Genomic DNA, 16,775 nt, shown 5'->3' with positions numbered 1-16,775 from the left:
GATGAGAGTAATTTACGACACTCTTGGTCTGGTTTTTATAACATCTACATGAGACATGTACATTCGAAATCAAATGGATGGAAAAAACCTGTCTCAAATAAACATAGTTTAATCATTTCTGAACTCATAAATTGGAAGACAAAGGAACGTTTTAGTGATGCCAATAGTGTAGTCATCACTCAGAACCATTGAACCTCTATGAATATAATATACTCTTCAAAAAAGGAAAAGATTTGTGTGAGGTACGAAAATACATTTATACAAGGAACCGTACAAGGTATTGAACCAAAATGTTGTGGAGAGGACACTTGGTGATTGTACTCATCTCAGTCATCGGTATTTAGGAAAAGTCCAAGGTGAAGGTCAGCTACAATCAATAACGCGTATGTCCCCCGTTGGAGTCGATAGCGGCCTGACAGCTCCTGCCCATTGAAGAGACGAGTATGCAAATCACATCCTGGGCAATGGTAGCCCGTTCGGCCTCCAACGCAAAAGCCAACTGCTGCAACGTCTGGGGTTATGGTTGACTAACCACTTCATCCCACAGGTGTTCTATCGGGTTACAATCCGGGGATCCTGAGGCCAGGGCAGAATATGAACGTTGTTGCTGTGTGGACAGGCTCTTGTGATCAGTGCTGGTTGAGGTAAGAGAATTTCGTTGATGTATCGTTTAGCCGTAAGATTGCCCTGGATATGGACGACACCTTTCCTGTCATGATGAGAGATAGCTGCCCACATCATAACGCTAACCCCAGCAATTCTGTCCACTTCCTGTACGCAGTTTCCGGCGTAACGGTCACCCAGCGTCTGTAGACCCGTGCTCTTCAATCCCCTCGACGGAGGAGAAATCTTCATTCGTCGCTGAACCAGACATGTCTCCATCGCAACGGAGGCCATAACATGTGTTGACGACACTATTTCAGTCGTTGTTGACGATGTCGTCGACTCAATATGACGCGTCGAACAGGACGTCTTGCTCGTAGACCTGCTGCTCTTAAACGGTTTCGTGCGGTATGGTCGGAGATTCTGCACAGTCCGGATATTTGGGATGCGGTTGAGGTGGCTGTGGTCGTCCTTTCACGTAGGTTACGCAGTCGGATGTAGCGAACTTTGGCGGTGATGGTTACTCTTGGTCGTCCCGATCACGTGTTGTCCCATGCTGTTGAAACCGACCCCAAAGCCTTGTGATGGTGCTTGAGGCTACATTGAAAACCCTGGCTACATCTGATCGGGATTCCCCTGCCTGTAAGCGGCCTATGACGTTGTTTCTTTGTTCGATTGACGCAGATGCCAGGCAATCAAAAACCCTGCACTTTAATACCGTTCATAGTGCTGCAGCACGTGCAGTGCGTGCAACTCGATGGCCCTTTTATAAATGCACTAGGTGCTTTTTTCCGAATCGTGCGTGTTTCCCGACGAGTGGTTTGATTTTCCTTGTTGTGATCATTTTGATCCGGGAAATTTGTCACTGACACTATAACACATTAAACCTTTTTTTATTTTGCACCTCTTAGTCTGCTAATTTTGCTTTTATTGCCAAAAATATGTCTATTGCGTTTCTTCCTTTGAAGAGTATATATGCATGCGTGTGCCTCGCCCCGCAGATAGATGCACGTGTCTGATTGGTCGAATTGAAAGCATGCAATCGGGATACTGAACGAATATAGCCACTTTTGCAGTTGGTAACGATTTGCACACCAACAGCGTGGTTGTACAGAGGCTACGCCTTTGAATGTCCTTCATCATGTACACAGCTGTGTGTTGACGGATTGCTGTAATCTCCATCAGTTCACTTTCTAAGCAAGCGGATGGTGGTGCCGCAAAATGATGAACTTTGACGACGTGTTGAGACAACTGGGGGAGTTTGGCCCGTACCAGAAATGTCTGTACTTACTTCTGTGTCTTCCAGCAATAGCGGGATCTCTCCAGATTATACAGGCAGTTGTGTTTCTGTTTGCAGTTCCTGAACATAGGTATGGATTTTCAGCAAAGCATTTCAGATCTTGTTGCATTGTAATGATTGTCATTATCACCTGCATATATATCAGTGATAGAATAGGTTTATGGAAGAGCGAATATTGTTTCATATAAATTAACAATTGTTATATCAGTGTAGCTGTGTCTATGATCTGAGGGTACAAGGACATACACGCTTTGTAGGATGCTGCTGAAAACACATCATGAATGCAACAACTACTTGTCTTAAACTGCAAGTGTATATACCGATTGTTTTGTCACATGTACTACTTCGAAGAAATTGTCTTTACAAAGGTAATTATAATGTTACCAATTTTTAAAGAAAATAAAAGTAAATGGAAAATATATGATATCTTTCCATTTCACAATACTGTTTGAGTAGTTAAAAGTAGTTTAATCAAACTAACAGCACACGCGTCTACATGTATATTGTCTGGTACATTTAGCCTGCATCACTGCAGATGTCTAACTTATTCATAAACATTAGACAACGACAGCAAATGACAACAGCTAAACCTGATCGAACAATATATATTTGATAGAATCTAAAAAATAAACAAATCGCATCATGTAATCTGAACAAAAGCAATATGAAACAGTGATAGGGTTTTCCATATGCAAATGCAACCAGCTTAGTTTATGCTTAATTAAAGCGACACAATCCTTTCCAGATTCATGAGAAATAGTTTTGTCTCTCTGAATCGTTATGAATATATCTCAATATGAAATAGATGAGACGGTCTCATTGGTACCTTTTATTTCTAGCTCAGGTGGGTATGATAGTAGAAGATGAACTTCTTGGCCAAATTCCCTTGTTTTGATTTTGCAAATACGAGTATGCATACAGAAAAAGATCAGCAAGGTGGGGAGCACAATTGCTGCCCATGTAGATGACAACTACTTGCCTACATGTCCTATACTGAATGTCACATCTACCGTATTCGACGTAATAAGCGCCCCGCTCTATTAAGCGCCCACGGCGATATTTGCTAATATTTTGGCTAGTGAACAATCCCAATTCGCACCCCTTCCGATTGATCAATGTACACAAAACTTATTCATTCGCGTATAATACGCACTCATGTGTTATATGCATTCTTAATTATGGGCAATTAAATTCTGGAAAAATGTATCTGTCGCATATAAACATTTCAGTGTGTCAGCATAAACCACGAAATTTATCTTTCAACTCTCTTTTTTCCACCAAAATAATATTCTAATAAGAGCCCCCTTTTTCTAATTTTGAGATCGCCCTTGGCGCTTATTACGTCGAATACGGTATATGAAGTATCACATATGAATAAGTCCTGCATGTCACACATAGTTGCTGTTTATTATATTTGACAAATTATCCTGCACGTTTGAAAATAGAAAACTTACTCTGTCTCAGAACACATTTTACACGTTCTGTTAAATGTGAATTTCGCCCAATAACAAGTTTGAATTGTACTGATATCTAATTCCACATATTTATGTATGATAATGTAATTACGTTTCTGGTTGGCATTTTGCAGTTCTTCACAATTTGCATTAGGATTGATAAATAAACATTGTCAATTTCGGATATAACCTTCTGATATCTGAAACGTTGCTTGTTTCTTCATGAAAACTATTACTATTCATATGCAGCAATGAGTTGTGATCATTGAAATAATTCATGAAAACCCATAACCTATTGCTTAGTTGTGAATAATCCGTTCGTGTTTAGGGGCGAGAGATGGCTTCATATTGGTTTGTTTGTTGCTATACTCAGCAATATTCCAGCTATATGACGGCGGTTTGTAAATAATCAAGTCTGGCCCAGACAATCCATTGATTGATCTTTTGAGCATCGATCCACACAATTGGGATGCGATGACATGCATCAACCAAGTCAGCGAGCCTGACCACCCGATCCCGTTAGTCGCCTCTTTCGACAAGTATAGTCGCTTTTTACAGCAAGCATGGGTTGGTGAAGACCTATTCTACCCCGGATCTTCACGGGGTCTTCACTTTGGTAAAATGAAAATAAAAAACATAAGGACCACCATATCGCGTGGGTAAAGGTAAGAAGAGATTGAACTATCTTATTTCCGCAATTGACACATGCTGACGTTTATGTTGACTGAGCCCTAATATTCATGATGTTATTTCCAATGGCAGGTGCGCTATTCCAGGATTTGCCAATGACACCTACGAAATTCAGAATGACTTTCACGAAGAACTCATAAATCGTTCCATTCCAATGACATCCGGTTACTATGGCGAAGAAAAGTATTCCCGCTGCCAACTGTATGTACAAACCAATACCTCCAAGATTTGGTCGTCTACAAGAAGTGTCTCAGAACCCTGTCATGCTTGGGTGTACGATCAATCACAGTTCATATCAACGATTTCAGAGACGGTTAGACCAATAAGCAAAACTTTCCCCATGACAAATATGCAAATGGTTTCCATTGAATAACATTTAGTTTCAAATTTTGTGTGGAATTTCATCATGAACCAATGCTAAGAAGTCTTAAAGGCATTTATTTATTAAGAATATTTGTACTGTGACTGCCTAGTACAGGAATATCAAGAGACTTGTGGAGTGTGTATAGTTATATTATTACATGTTTGCGAGGTATCAGTAATTACTCAGCCCAGTCATTACTTAAATAGGTCCAATAAAAATATGTATGATCGATTGTTCTGCATCCTTTTCAGATGGATTTTGTCTGCGAGAAAAAGTCCGATGCGAGTCATGCCAAGATGCTTGGTATGTTTGGACATTTGGTTGGCGCTCTGATTAATGGTCCATTGTCAGACATGTGAGTAGCCTTGACAGACTACATTAGACAGGAGAGAGGGAGTGCAATAATGTTGTTTGCAGCTGCAGTCAGCAGTATTTCAGCGACATGGGGTCGATATCGTCGAATCTGAACCAACAAAATCAGTGATTGAAATCATGACTAATGATTTAATCCATGTTTGGAATGAGTAGGAAGGTAGGTAGGTATGTAGGTGAGTGAGCGAGTTAAGATTTAACGTCACATCGGCAGCTGTTACAACAGACATTAAATACCGGGTCCTATTCTGAACTGGGATCCCGGTACCACAACAGACCACTGTGTCAGAACAGACGATAGAATAATTTTTTTGGGATTTCTTTCTTTTTGCTTTTAATGAAAACCCGTCCTCAATAAGTGTTTTTTTGCAACGCCATTGTAATATAACAATATGACATATAGAATAGAACGGAATAGAAAGTTACACATTTACAAAATCTAACTTTTACCCCTTTGGAAGTTTACAATCTATTATCAGTGTAGAGATTATGTTTTGAAGCCAGTGACAATTGGTATTGCAATGTATGTATAATAATCAGTGCAAAATTGCGGATTATATGTCCGGTGTGAATGGACAGGTAAGAAAATCCATCCTCATATTCTCTAAAATCACAGACATTTACTGATATTATATAGTTTCAAACAAATTGTGTTTTCCGTTGATACTTCAAATTTCCGTACGACCTAATCTCCAGATCCTTCGCTCCTGAACCATCAACAATGGAAATGCTTGGTTGATTGGAGAAATAAGAGAGCACATTAAATTATATACCAGAGGGCATCTTCCCGAGGCAAGGGAGTTAAATGACTATAAAAGTCTAGTTTCCACCCTTGCCGAACTAGGCTGGCATTGTAGAGTTATATTTTGGCTGGACTAACGAGTCCATGCATAGTCCATTCAAAATCGCGCAGCGAAATCTAAATCCGGTTCGTAAACTGTCGAGCAGATTTCGGTCGATTGCAGGATTTGCAAAGCATGTGCATCGTCAACTCGTTGTCAACAGATATTTTCCAAATGTGTTTATGTTTAGGTGCTCACGTGATTTGATGTATTTCGCGATGTAAGACCCGTTTTATCACAATAAAGATTTTGATAATCGATCAGATCGTCCTGACTGGGCGTAGCCATTTTGTTTGAAGCGAATGCAAGTGATACGAGAAGTGGAATCTGATTGGTCCATGGGAGAGGCTGGGAAGGGACATAACTCGTAATAGCCACTGGTGGCGCTACGATCGAGCCCAGGAATTCCAGCCTAGTTCGGCAAGGGTGGAAACTGGACTCGGGAAGATGACCAGAAGGCGATATCCAAATAATTTCACCTTTGGTATATACATCCACAGAGCATAAATAGGCTTTACCCATTATCAATTTTCGACATGCAACATACCTGTGAAGATCCGGGATGGAAAAGGTCTTCAGCAACCCATGCTTGTCGTAAAATGCGACTATGCCTGTCGTAAGAGGCGACTCACGGGATTATTTACAAACCGCCGTCATATACAATGTAGCTTGAATATTGCTGAGTGCCGCCTTAAACAACAAACAAACAAACGATATGCAACATATCACTATCCAAAGAGAATTAAAATAAAGAAACAAACGATATGCAACATATCACTATCCAAAGAGAGTTATCGGAGCCCACTTATCATAATGGGTTTGTTATTTGTTGTAGCAAACGTTTCGTAATTCGAAGTTACAGGGTGTCATTGATGATACTTTTGGAGACTGTAAGCCGTTATGAATAATAATGAGTCAAATTATCTTGTGTTTTCTGCAGGTTTGGAAGAAGGCCAGTTATAATCTGCAACATGTTCATCATGGTATTGCTCAGCATCTGTCTGGTGTGGTCCAATTCAGCCCCTGTGGTCCTCTTCCTTGATTTCGCCATCAACGCCTGCTGCCTTGGCCAATATCTCGTGTGCTTCGTATTTGGTAAGGCAAAGGACTGTATATGGCTATCACCTTTATCGTCCGTTTAAGTGCGAGATCAGAATTCTTTTTGTTTGCCCAACAGCTGAATGTACTCTTTCTATATTCCCCGGAGGAGTGTGGGTGTGTGTGCGTGCGTGCGTGCGTGCGTGCGTGTGTGCACATAATCGGCCTAAGAGAGTAGTCTCTGGCAGTCCGGGGACGAATATGTGCCTGGTATTCCATGCTTTTCGTAAGAGCCGTCTTCAGAGGATCTGGTGTCCATGCTCGGCGATTTGGCTTGTGATATTGTGTTCCGATAGCATGGATCCTCGCTTATGATTTCGGTCAATGGCTTGCTGTTTCCAGATTAATTTACGAAGGTCATGTTCACAAATTGCCGATCATGGCTCCCGTTTGAGATCAGACTGCGCCACGACACGAAAAGTGAAAAAGCCGGATTACTATCCTCAATGATCTGGAATACGTTCATAACAGAGTCCTAAGGATCGGGAAAGGTCCAGAGAGGTCGGCCAAGCACTCCCGACAGTATTCTGCGTCCCGTAACATTCGGGAAACTTGTCGGCTTACAATCGGGGCTGATATGGCTGAAATATTGCCGATGTGACTTTAAATATTAACTCACTCACTCACTCACTACAATCGGGGCTATGACGTGGCAGATTCTGCTGTATCGGATCAAAATCGTATGAATGTCCTGTGTTGTCTGGACGGTGTCCTGTGGATCGGGACGCTGTCGTGATGAACGAGAATGAATTGTTCATTGCCGTTTCTTGTCGATTGAGTCCAAATTGCGTCCAGATGTTGCCGAATGCGAACCGTCTTTGTCGGTTCACTGCCCGGTCACTGTCTGATCTCTGTCGGATCGCATTCGGGAGAATCGGAAGGCTGTCGGGACCGATTCGGTCGTTTTTTACCAAGCGGATTTAGAACGGGAGATCCGGGACGAATTCGGTTGGAATCGGCTGCATCGGGACGCTTTCTGAACAATATCTGATTGTTTGTGAATTCTCCGCCACGAAACACGGGATCTTGATCAGACTTTTGACAAATTTTAATCGGGAATGTTCCTGTCAAAAACAGCAGTAAAAATCCTGATTGTGTGATTTAGCCCCAACTCCATAATAAAACGTCAATGTTGTTGACTGTTAATGACATTCACTCGCTTAATTTATCAGAGAAGTCAATTCAGATGATGCAAACCAGATACTAATGAGGCCACCAGTGTCCGGACGACACTACATGTAGTTGTACTTTAACCGACAATAAACGCTAACCATTTATGTTACGAACAGGCATGGAGATAGTCGGTCCCTCTAAGCGTATGTGGGCAGGTGTTGCTATGAACCTCTTCTGGAGTGCGGGAAACATGATCACAGCTCTAACGGCCTATCTCATCAGGGACTGGAAGACTCGACAGCTGATTGTCAGTGTCCCTGCGGTTGTCTTTGCTTATCTGTAGTAGGTTTATTGACTTGGATTTGAAATCGTGTTAATTTGATAACATAAGGATACGGCAGTGTAGTTATTGCAAGTCCTTTGTTAATAATAATAATAATAATATATCTTTTAAGCTTTTTGCTCAGCAAAGAGGAAGGTTATCACCCGGGACCTCCTAAGCAGAGATCCCCAACCCCCTTTACTCACCTCCTTTACGTGGATGACCTTGAACTTATTGTCAATGGAGGATGTACACTCAAAAAACCGATTCTTCTTGTCGAGTCCTCTTCTAATGATATCGGCGTGTCCTTTGGACTTGACAAATGCAACATTCTTCATTTGAAACGTGGCACGGTAGAAGAGGGAGGATCAGTCAGTTTACTTGGAGGAGGAGTTATTGACCAACTTGTGGAAGGTCAGGCCTATACGTACCTAGGGATGCAGATTAGGGACAAACTTCAGAATGCCCAGATCAAGGGCAAACTTCTTGCAGAGTACAAATGTAGACTAAAGAAAATCTGGAGTTCAGAGCTGAACGCTCGCAATATAGTCAAAGCCACAAATACGCCCGTCCTTTCGTATTCATTTGGTGTTGTTGATTGGACGAAACAAGAAATTTAGGCAGTTGACACCCTCACACGAAGAATCATGTCAGACAATAGATCCCACCTACCTTGCTCTTCCCTCATTCGCTTATATTTACCAATTATGATAGGAGGGCGTGGATGGATTAATGTGGAGGCTCTACATGAAAGAATTGTTTTTTTGCACTTTTGCACCCATTTATTTGTCTGATGATCCTTTTGTGAAGCATGTCAAGACTCGTGATGAAAACGGCATTCCACAGTTTTCTAAAACGAGCCAAGGATGTGGGACATAATCTCAAAGTCGGTGCTGATTTTCTTGATGGTTTTGTACTGCTGGACGGTACAGAAATGAGTGTCAACCAAGTGAAGTGCCATATCAAATCGGCCCAGACTCAAGGAGTTTTTCAAGGAGAGGCTTTCTGAACGGCCACTGCATCGAGTTTATGTGCAGTGTGTTGAGAAGATAAGCAATCCTGCAGCGTCCTTCGCTTAGAGGAAGTTGTATGGTCTGAAAAGTGAAACCGAAGGCTTTCTGTTTGCTGCTCAGGACCAGTCACTTCCAACTCGAAACCGTCAATGTGTCATTTTGCATCAAAATGTGAATATGAAATGTAGATTATGTAATGAATTTAATGAGACTGTCCAACACATTGTCAGTGGATGCCCAGCTTTGGCTTCGCCATGTTTGTGGTTTTGACACAGAGGTCCATCCATGATACGACCCGGAATATGTAGAGGGCGTCATGGAAAATTATAAATACAAAATCCTTAGGAACAGACCAGTATACAGCCTCATACATATCCAGGCCAATAAACCTGATCTTGGCCTTCTTGATAAATTCAATGAAATCATTCATATCATTGAATTTTCTGTCCCCTTTGACACTAATGTGATTGACAAGATTGGGGAATAACATGGCAAATATGCAGACCTCGTTTTCGAAATGTCACACTTGCATCCCAAGTACCAAGTCATTGTTCTCAGTGCCTTAGGTTTGGTACCTCCCAATCTGTTGACTGACATTGGGAGAGTACCCAGGTTTGCTACCAGGAATACAGCCCTTCTGACAATCTGGGTAATGCAGAAGGCTACAGTGTTAGGGAGTCTTCACATTTTCAGAAAAGTTCTGGGTGGGTTTGAGAAGTCCCATTCGCTGTCTGGGCTGCGTGTAGAAGGGGAAATGGCTCTGAGTTGATGATGAGCCTCACCAGTCTGACTGTGCCAGGATCACCCAAACCCTCTTTGCTGCATTTTTAATTTTAATCTGTAAATTATAATAATGATAATAAATTGGAATTGCATCCGAGATAATTTTGCTGAAGGTTGTTATTTTTCAAGGTTTATATTTTCACATGAACTATAAGCTGTGCTTACTGCTTCATTTAATGACTTAGTTCTGTCATACCAGCTGAAGGCGTAGAACTATTTGTTCAATTGTAACATAACATTAAACAGCTTTTCATACAAGTACAAGTATTATACGATAAACACGTCATATGGCCCAGTATATCTTCTTGAGATTGACAGGAAACCAACGTCAATGTTTGTATGATAACAAGGTTCACATTTATCAACCACAGTTTTCTGCCAGAGTCCCCAAGGTGGCTTCTCAAACATGGAAAGAAGAAAGAAGCTAAAAGGAACGTAGCAAATATTGCGAAGAAGAACAAGGTGGAAATAGATCCAGGTATTCTTGATGAGGTCGATACTGAAAAGGCAAAGGTAAAGCAAGAACCATTCTGGAAATTATTGAAATCTTCAGTGATGAGGCGTCGAATGGTGATCATCTGCTACAGCTGGTATGAGTTCGGTCTCCAAAGTATGATTGTACAATATTTGAAAAATGGTTTTGGTAGATTAGACGCACACTAACATATGCGCTTCAGTCATTAATTTACATTTGAAATATGTACAGATATATTACTGTTAATGTTTAATTTGTACCTCTATATAATCTGTTAGTTCATGAAGACTTTAGTGATTGTGAAAAGTCGTTATGAACTTATTTTCTTAGTACGTTTCAGGCAGAGTCATGTTGCTCTCGGTGTGTGCACGTCGACGAAGACGCGCATAACTTTTATACCAATTTGTCAACCGCTGTAATACTTTTCTCTACAAATTGATTCCAGTGAGAAATGAGACAATTGTCACTTTTTAAAGTCCTTCCCTTCATGCCATTTCTCCATCTTTTAATGACTCTTCAGGTTTGCAGTTGGAATGGGTTTCTATGGTCTCAGCATGAACGTCACTAATCTCTCTGGAAGTATCTACCTCAACTTCTTCTTGTTCGTCATCGCAGAGGCTGTTGCATACATTTTTTGTTTTTTCCTCATGGATCGTATTGGCCGCAAGTTGCTCCTGTCTTTATCTCTGTCGCTGACAGGAGTAGCTTGCATTCTTCCTTTGATTCCAGTCCTAGTGTCAGATCCACGTAAGTGTCAATTTCAGAATGCACAAACACGTATACTAACGTCCTGGTCCTGAATCTTATGTGTCATTTCTAGAATTCTAACATATTCATACTTATGACAGGTAACTGGTGACTGGTGACAGGTGGCCCAATAGTCTAAGGCGCCGCGATTCGCTGAGCAGAGTTGCGTTCCTTGGGCACGCCAGAAACCTATGATTGTGGGTTCGAATCCCGGTTCGCCCCGATTATGTTTCTAGGTTTGTCAGCACCATACCCGTGCTCGTGGGTTTCACCGAAGTGGTAAACGTCTGAGACCTGCATCACTTCGGGCTTTCCTCCCACATTAAGCTGACACGCCGCGATTTAACTGGAATACTGTTGAAAGCGGCGTTAAACCCAACTCATTCACTTACTAGTAGCCTAGGCCAATAAAACAGGCATCAGTACAAACCGGACTAGATCAAGCAGACACTCGTGTACATACACGTCGCTATATGAGGTAAAAAATGTAAGCCCAGTTTCACCTCTCCTTACCCATTACAAGTACAGTAAACTACGGTTATAACGAACACGCTTATAACGAACTGACGGATATATCGAACTTACTTTTTTGGTCCAGACTATTTGCTGTAGTTATGCTGTATATATGCTTATAACGAACTACGGTTATACCGAACTGAAATAAGTAGTCCCTTTGCGTTCCTTATAACCGTAGTTTGCTGTAACATAAAAATTGCTTAAAGTATTGACAAGCTTATATTATTTGAATGTGTAGAATGAAGAAAAGACCTGTATATTTCAATCCGAATTATATATAGTTGATCCATAGCTTTTCGGTTATTTTGTAGTTAATCAATAGTTGACGGCCCATTAATCTCCCACTTAACTCCATAGCTCCCGGTTATATATCTTGAAAAATGTTTAAAAACTAAATTTGATGAAATCAAATTCATCGTAATAAAAAAAAAAGAAACAAAGGAGGAGATTGAACATGAATTAGATACAATCATGTAAGAATACATATTCCGTTTTGACTCTTGCAAAAAAACCTTTCCTTCAACGAACAAACTCTGTCTCTCTGTCCATCAGCTGAGAAATGGGCCATCAACATCCTCGCCATTATAGGAAACACGTGTGCCGCTGCTGCCATGTGTGCCGTCTACACTTTCACAGCTGAATTAATGCCAACCACATCAAGGACATTTGGCATGTCAATAAGTTCCAATTGCTGTAGAGTTGGAAGTCTTCTTTCTCCCTATATTGTTGACTTGGTGAGTTTTACGAATTCCTTGTGATTGCAGGCAAGTCTTGTTTTATTAGTTCTCAAATTAAAAATACAGCGAATTTTTAAAGGGTAAGTATGATGACATTGTGAAATGCTGTACTATATAACGTGAGACGTTAAAGAGGAAGCGAGGTTTACTACAGCAGTGGTTGTGACAAAGAGGATACAATATCGAACAGTGGAATTCGGGTTTGATACAACTGGATGACATGAGACGACTTGGGGACCTATGAGGTAACTGGGGGAGTGATGCGTTAACTGAGATGTAATTGGGTGAATTATGGGTTAACTACAAGAACATTGGGACATCTTTGGGCAAACTGTAACATGCATGGGGCATATGTGTTAGCTACATGATTACTGCGGCAACTGTGTCTTCACTACATGATACCCGGGGGGAGAATGGGGAAATCACAATATAATTGAGGATCTATGCATGGGCTATCTGCAACATACCTGGGGGCACTATAGGTTAACTGCCAGATAGCACAGTGAACTATGGGTTAACAATTTACCAGGAGGAACTATGGATTAACTACCAGATAACTAGGGCACTATGGGTTAACAACACTATAACTTGGGGAACTGTCGGTTAACTACAGCATAACTCTGGAGCTTTGGGTTAACTATTAGACAACTGGTTAACTGCGGGTTATCAACAAGACAACACCTAAGGACCAACTATCAACTGGACCAAAAGCTAACTACAAGCTAAGTTGGGGAACAAAGGATTAACTACCGATTAACCGCGAGATAACTTGATGAAATATGAGTTAACTACAAGATCAGTTGGGGAGCGAAGCACAAGTGGAAGGACTATGTGTTAACTACATGATAGCGGGGGAAATATGTGTTGGTTGCGAAATAACTCAGAGCTCTGTGGTTAAAGACAAGATAAGTGGGGGGAGCAATAATTGGTTAAATACAAAAAAGTGGGGGAGCCATGGGTTAACTGCAAGATAAGTGGGGGAACTATAGGTTATCTTCGGGATAATTTGGAAAACTGTGGGTAAACGGCAAGATATGTATGGGACCATTAGGATAACTACAAGACAACTTTGGAGCTATAGATTAACTGTGCGAGAAAAGGATATTTGAGTAAACTACACGATATATGCGGGAACCATGGCTTCTCTACAAGATATCTTGGGGAAGTATGGGTAAAATACAAGATAACGTGGGAGCTATGGGTTATCTAAACGACATCTCGGGGAACTATGTCTAAACGGCGAGATTACAAGCTGAACAATGAAGTAACAATTTACCTGAGCAAACTATGCGATTTCTGGGGGAGCTATTGTTTCACTACACGGTACCTTTATGGGCTAACTACAAGATGACCGGGAAAATTATGGATTGATTATAAGATAACTGAGCCAGTGGATAAACTACAAGATAACCGGGGAGCTGTGGGTTAACTATCAGTTAATTTAGGAACTTTGAGTTAACAACAAGATAACGGTGATGTATAGGTTAACTATAAGATAATGTGGGTAACTATTGGTTAAATAACTACGGTTATGCACAATATAAACGTAAAAAGATATAGATTAACTGAGTAAAACTTGGGCGCCGTGGAGTTAAATGCGAGGGAAGTGGAGGAACAATGTACCTTTAAATAAATGTAGGTTAAAGCCAAATGTGGGAGCTACTGGTTAATTATAAGATACCTTGGTGACTACTGCTTAACAACAAATTATCTGTGGAACTATTGGTCAACCTGGAGATAAGTGGAAGACGTATGGGTTAACTGCAAGATATCCTGGGCAACTATGGTAAACTGTGAGATAACGAAGAGGTCCGCCAGTGCTAAAAGTTAACTGGGAATCTATGAATAAATACTGATTGACCCTGGTTATGTCTTGTAAATAACTGAGGCCATATGTTCCAGCGTAATACTAAACCAATGCCAGCACTTTGTATGTTGGTGTAGTCATAAAAAATAAAGTACTTTCACATTTCGAATTTCAGACGATGTACATATCAGGACGTTTCGGACAGATTCTTCCCATGCTGGTATTTGGCGGTATCACCATTTTGGCGGGCCTCCTCGGTCTGCTTCTCCCGGAAACGCTGAACAAGAAGTTACCGGAAACCACCAAGGAAGCTGAGATGCTCGGGACGTAAGTATTTTTAACAACTTTCACTTCACTGATGTTCAGTCTCAGCATCAGTCCAAGTCTTATAATCGGTTTCAGTTCAGTATCCGATTCAGTCTGTTATTTAATTCCAGTCTGTCCATCATACTTGTCCCAGTCGAGATTCACGCACATTTCAATCCACTTAAAGTATCAGGACAATGATTCATTTTACTTTCAGCCTAATAACATTACAGATTCAGCTCAATAACTGATCAGTTCCAGTTTCAGTGCACTTTTCATAACATTTACGGTTATAGACAGTTCGTTCGATTTCAGTCCAATTTCGGTCTCAGTCTCGTGTATGATTTCTTATATTACAAATACATTTATCCGGGAAATTTTTTCAAAACCTTGACTTTGGAGTCGAATCCTGTAAGCACTCATGTTTATACCCCTCTGTATGTCACTCGTACAAATTGCTAAGCACAATACTACCCTGTTTAGTATTGGCCATTGCCGTTACACCCACGAATATTTGTTGAAAGGGGAGGATCATCCGTTCTGCATCCCTTGTGAGTAAAGAATCACCGTCAAGCATATATTGCTTGACTGTGTTGATTTTTCCATCACAAGGGATAAATATTTCCAGGTCAAAACTATTAAGGATCATTTAATTATTGTTTTTTTAAAAGAAATTGAATTGTATCATAAATTTTGTTAATATGTTTTGTGTATGATAACTTTTTAACACTAGTAGAATGAATTTATATCTGAGATTGTTAGTGGCAGTATCCTCGAAGGGGGTTAAAGTACTGTAAAATTATTGTCCCCCTGAGAGGGTATCATAAGTCCCTGTCATTCAAGGAATATTTACATTTACTACGCTTTTTTAACGTAGAATTTCTGTCATTTTAATTGTGGCTAAAATTATGTACAATCGCCAGCGACTGAAGGGATGATGTAAATCCTGCTAGGGTCCATGCAGGTAGCAAAGGTACTGTAAGTCCCCTTGGTCCCTAGTATGGTGATCTACCTTCAGTTGCTGGCGATCTATAGCTTGTTTTTAAAATGTAATGTATATGTAAAGTGCTATTGATTTTATGATTACATACTAGTTTTAAATTTATTGCTGTGATAAGTCTAGTTGTTTTACTGTCCCTCGTTGACAGGTTTTTACATACGTTTCATTATATGTATTATATTTAACTTATGATAGTCACGATATGGCTGAAATATTGCCGATGTGACTTAAAATTTTAACTCACTCACTCACTCACTACCCTGTTTACATCCAACAAATACAGCTGCAAAGTGTCACTACGACCTGAATATAGACGTAAACTTATCTTTGTTTATCAATGCGCAAACACGACCATACTGTATATGAATGACATGAACATTTGTGAAGCACCTAATTCGTTAATTACAGGAACGCGTACGACGCTGGAGATGCATCCGCTGTTGAGCGGATTCCACTTGAATCTCAGGCGGAGGAGAATGTTTTCGAAGCTGAAAATAAGAACGACACGAGAGAAAACGATGCAGTTTCGAGGGATGATCTGCGTGTGTGAACAAACTACATACACGTATCTGGAACAATTCACATTATTACCAACACGTCTCATTGTGAATGCCGTTATCTTTGTATTGGACACATCAGATACAAAAAATCAAATGTTACCATATTTGTTACATAGTTTTCATATGTACAAGCGATAATTATGAATAATAGTTTTTCTATTTAGCACATAATATATTGTCCATCGGTGTTTCTAAAGAGAAACTAGTATATGTAGATTTTTTCAATGTTTCCCGTATTGGAGCAAATGACAATAATAATACTTTATTACCTTCAAGGTAACATGTACACATTAAAGTGCAAGCACATTGTATGCATGAAATGACATGACAGGACTATACTACTTTCTTTTGAATGGCCGTTTATTATGAAGAATATTATGGATATTAGAGTTCCTGACGCCTCTATGTCCTCCCTGCTAACTACTGGTGTGTTTTTGAGTTTTTTCCTGAACCTGAGAGAAATCTAGACTTGCTTCATTTAGGGCTTTTGCATTACAGAGAGGGCTGGGCAAAAGGGCAAATAAGATGGTTTAGGGACTGTGAGCCATACTACTGATGTGCAAGATCACAGCATAACAATTCAGACTGACAACTCCACTGGTTAGCATTAACAGTCTGCACTTGGTATGATAATATGTAATATTTCCATCAATACATGTTGCGACAACCATTT

The 16,775-nt window shown here is 40.4% G+C and overlaps 1 protein-coding gene across 1 annotated transcript; it reads left to right on the top strand.

Annotated features, from left to right (window-relative positions):
• The first annotated feature begins 1,689 nt into the window (after positions 1-1,689).
• LOC124150621 (organic cation transporter protein-like) lies at positions 1,690-16,427 on the top strand. Its single transcript, XM_046522581.2, has 10 exons — positions 1,690-1,973; positions 4,120-4,360; positions 4,663-4,766; positions 6,566-6,720; positions 8,013-8,178; positions 10,326-10,544; positions 10,950-11,176; positions 12,245-12,426; positions 14,412-14,563; positions 15,951-16,427. Exons 1-10 carry the CDS (start codon positions 1,825-1,827, stop codon positions 16,090-16,092), a joined length of 1,737 nt encoding a protein of 578 aa, XP_046378537.2. The 5' UTR covers positions 1,690-1,824; the 3' UTR covers positions 16,093-16,427.
• The last annotated feature ends 348 nt before the right edge of the window (positions 16,428-16,775 follow it).

This window comes from Haliotis rufescens, unplaced genomic scaffold (assembly GCF_023055435.1).
Source record: "Haliotis rufescens isolate VD_foot unplaced genomic scaffold, xgHalRufe1.0.p SCAF_5, whole genome shotgun sequence".
Classification (NCBI taxonomy): domain Eukaryota; kingdom Metazoa; phylum Mollusca; class Gastropoda; order Lepetellida; family Haliotidae; genus Haliotis; species Haliotis rufescens.
Note: the sequence above shows the minus strand (reverse complement) of the source record. Positions and strands in the feature narration are given on the sequence as shown.

Excerpts from the sequence above, each read along its gene's own strand:
- LOC124150621 (XM_046522581.2), top strand. The coding sequence starts at position 1,825 with ATGATGAACTTTGACGACGTGTTGAGACAACTGGGGGAGTTTGGCCCG. Across the intron at positions 6,721-8,012 it reads TCTCGTGTGCTTCGTATTTG|GCATGGAGATAGTCGGTCCC; the intron begins GTAAGGCAAAGG and ends TGTTACGAACAG. Across the intron at positions 8,179-10,325 it reads GTTGTCTTTGCTTATCTGTA|TTTTCTGCCAGAGTCCCCAA; the intron begins GTAGGTTTATTG and ends TATCAACCACAG.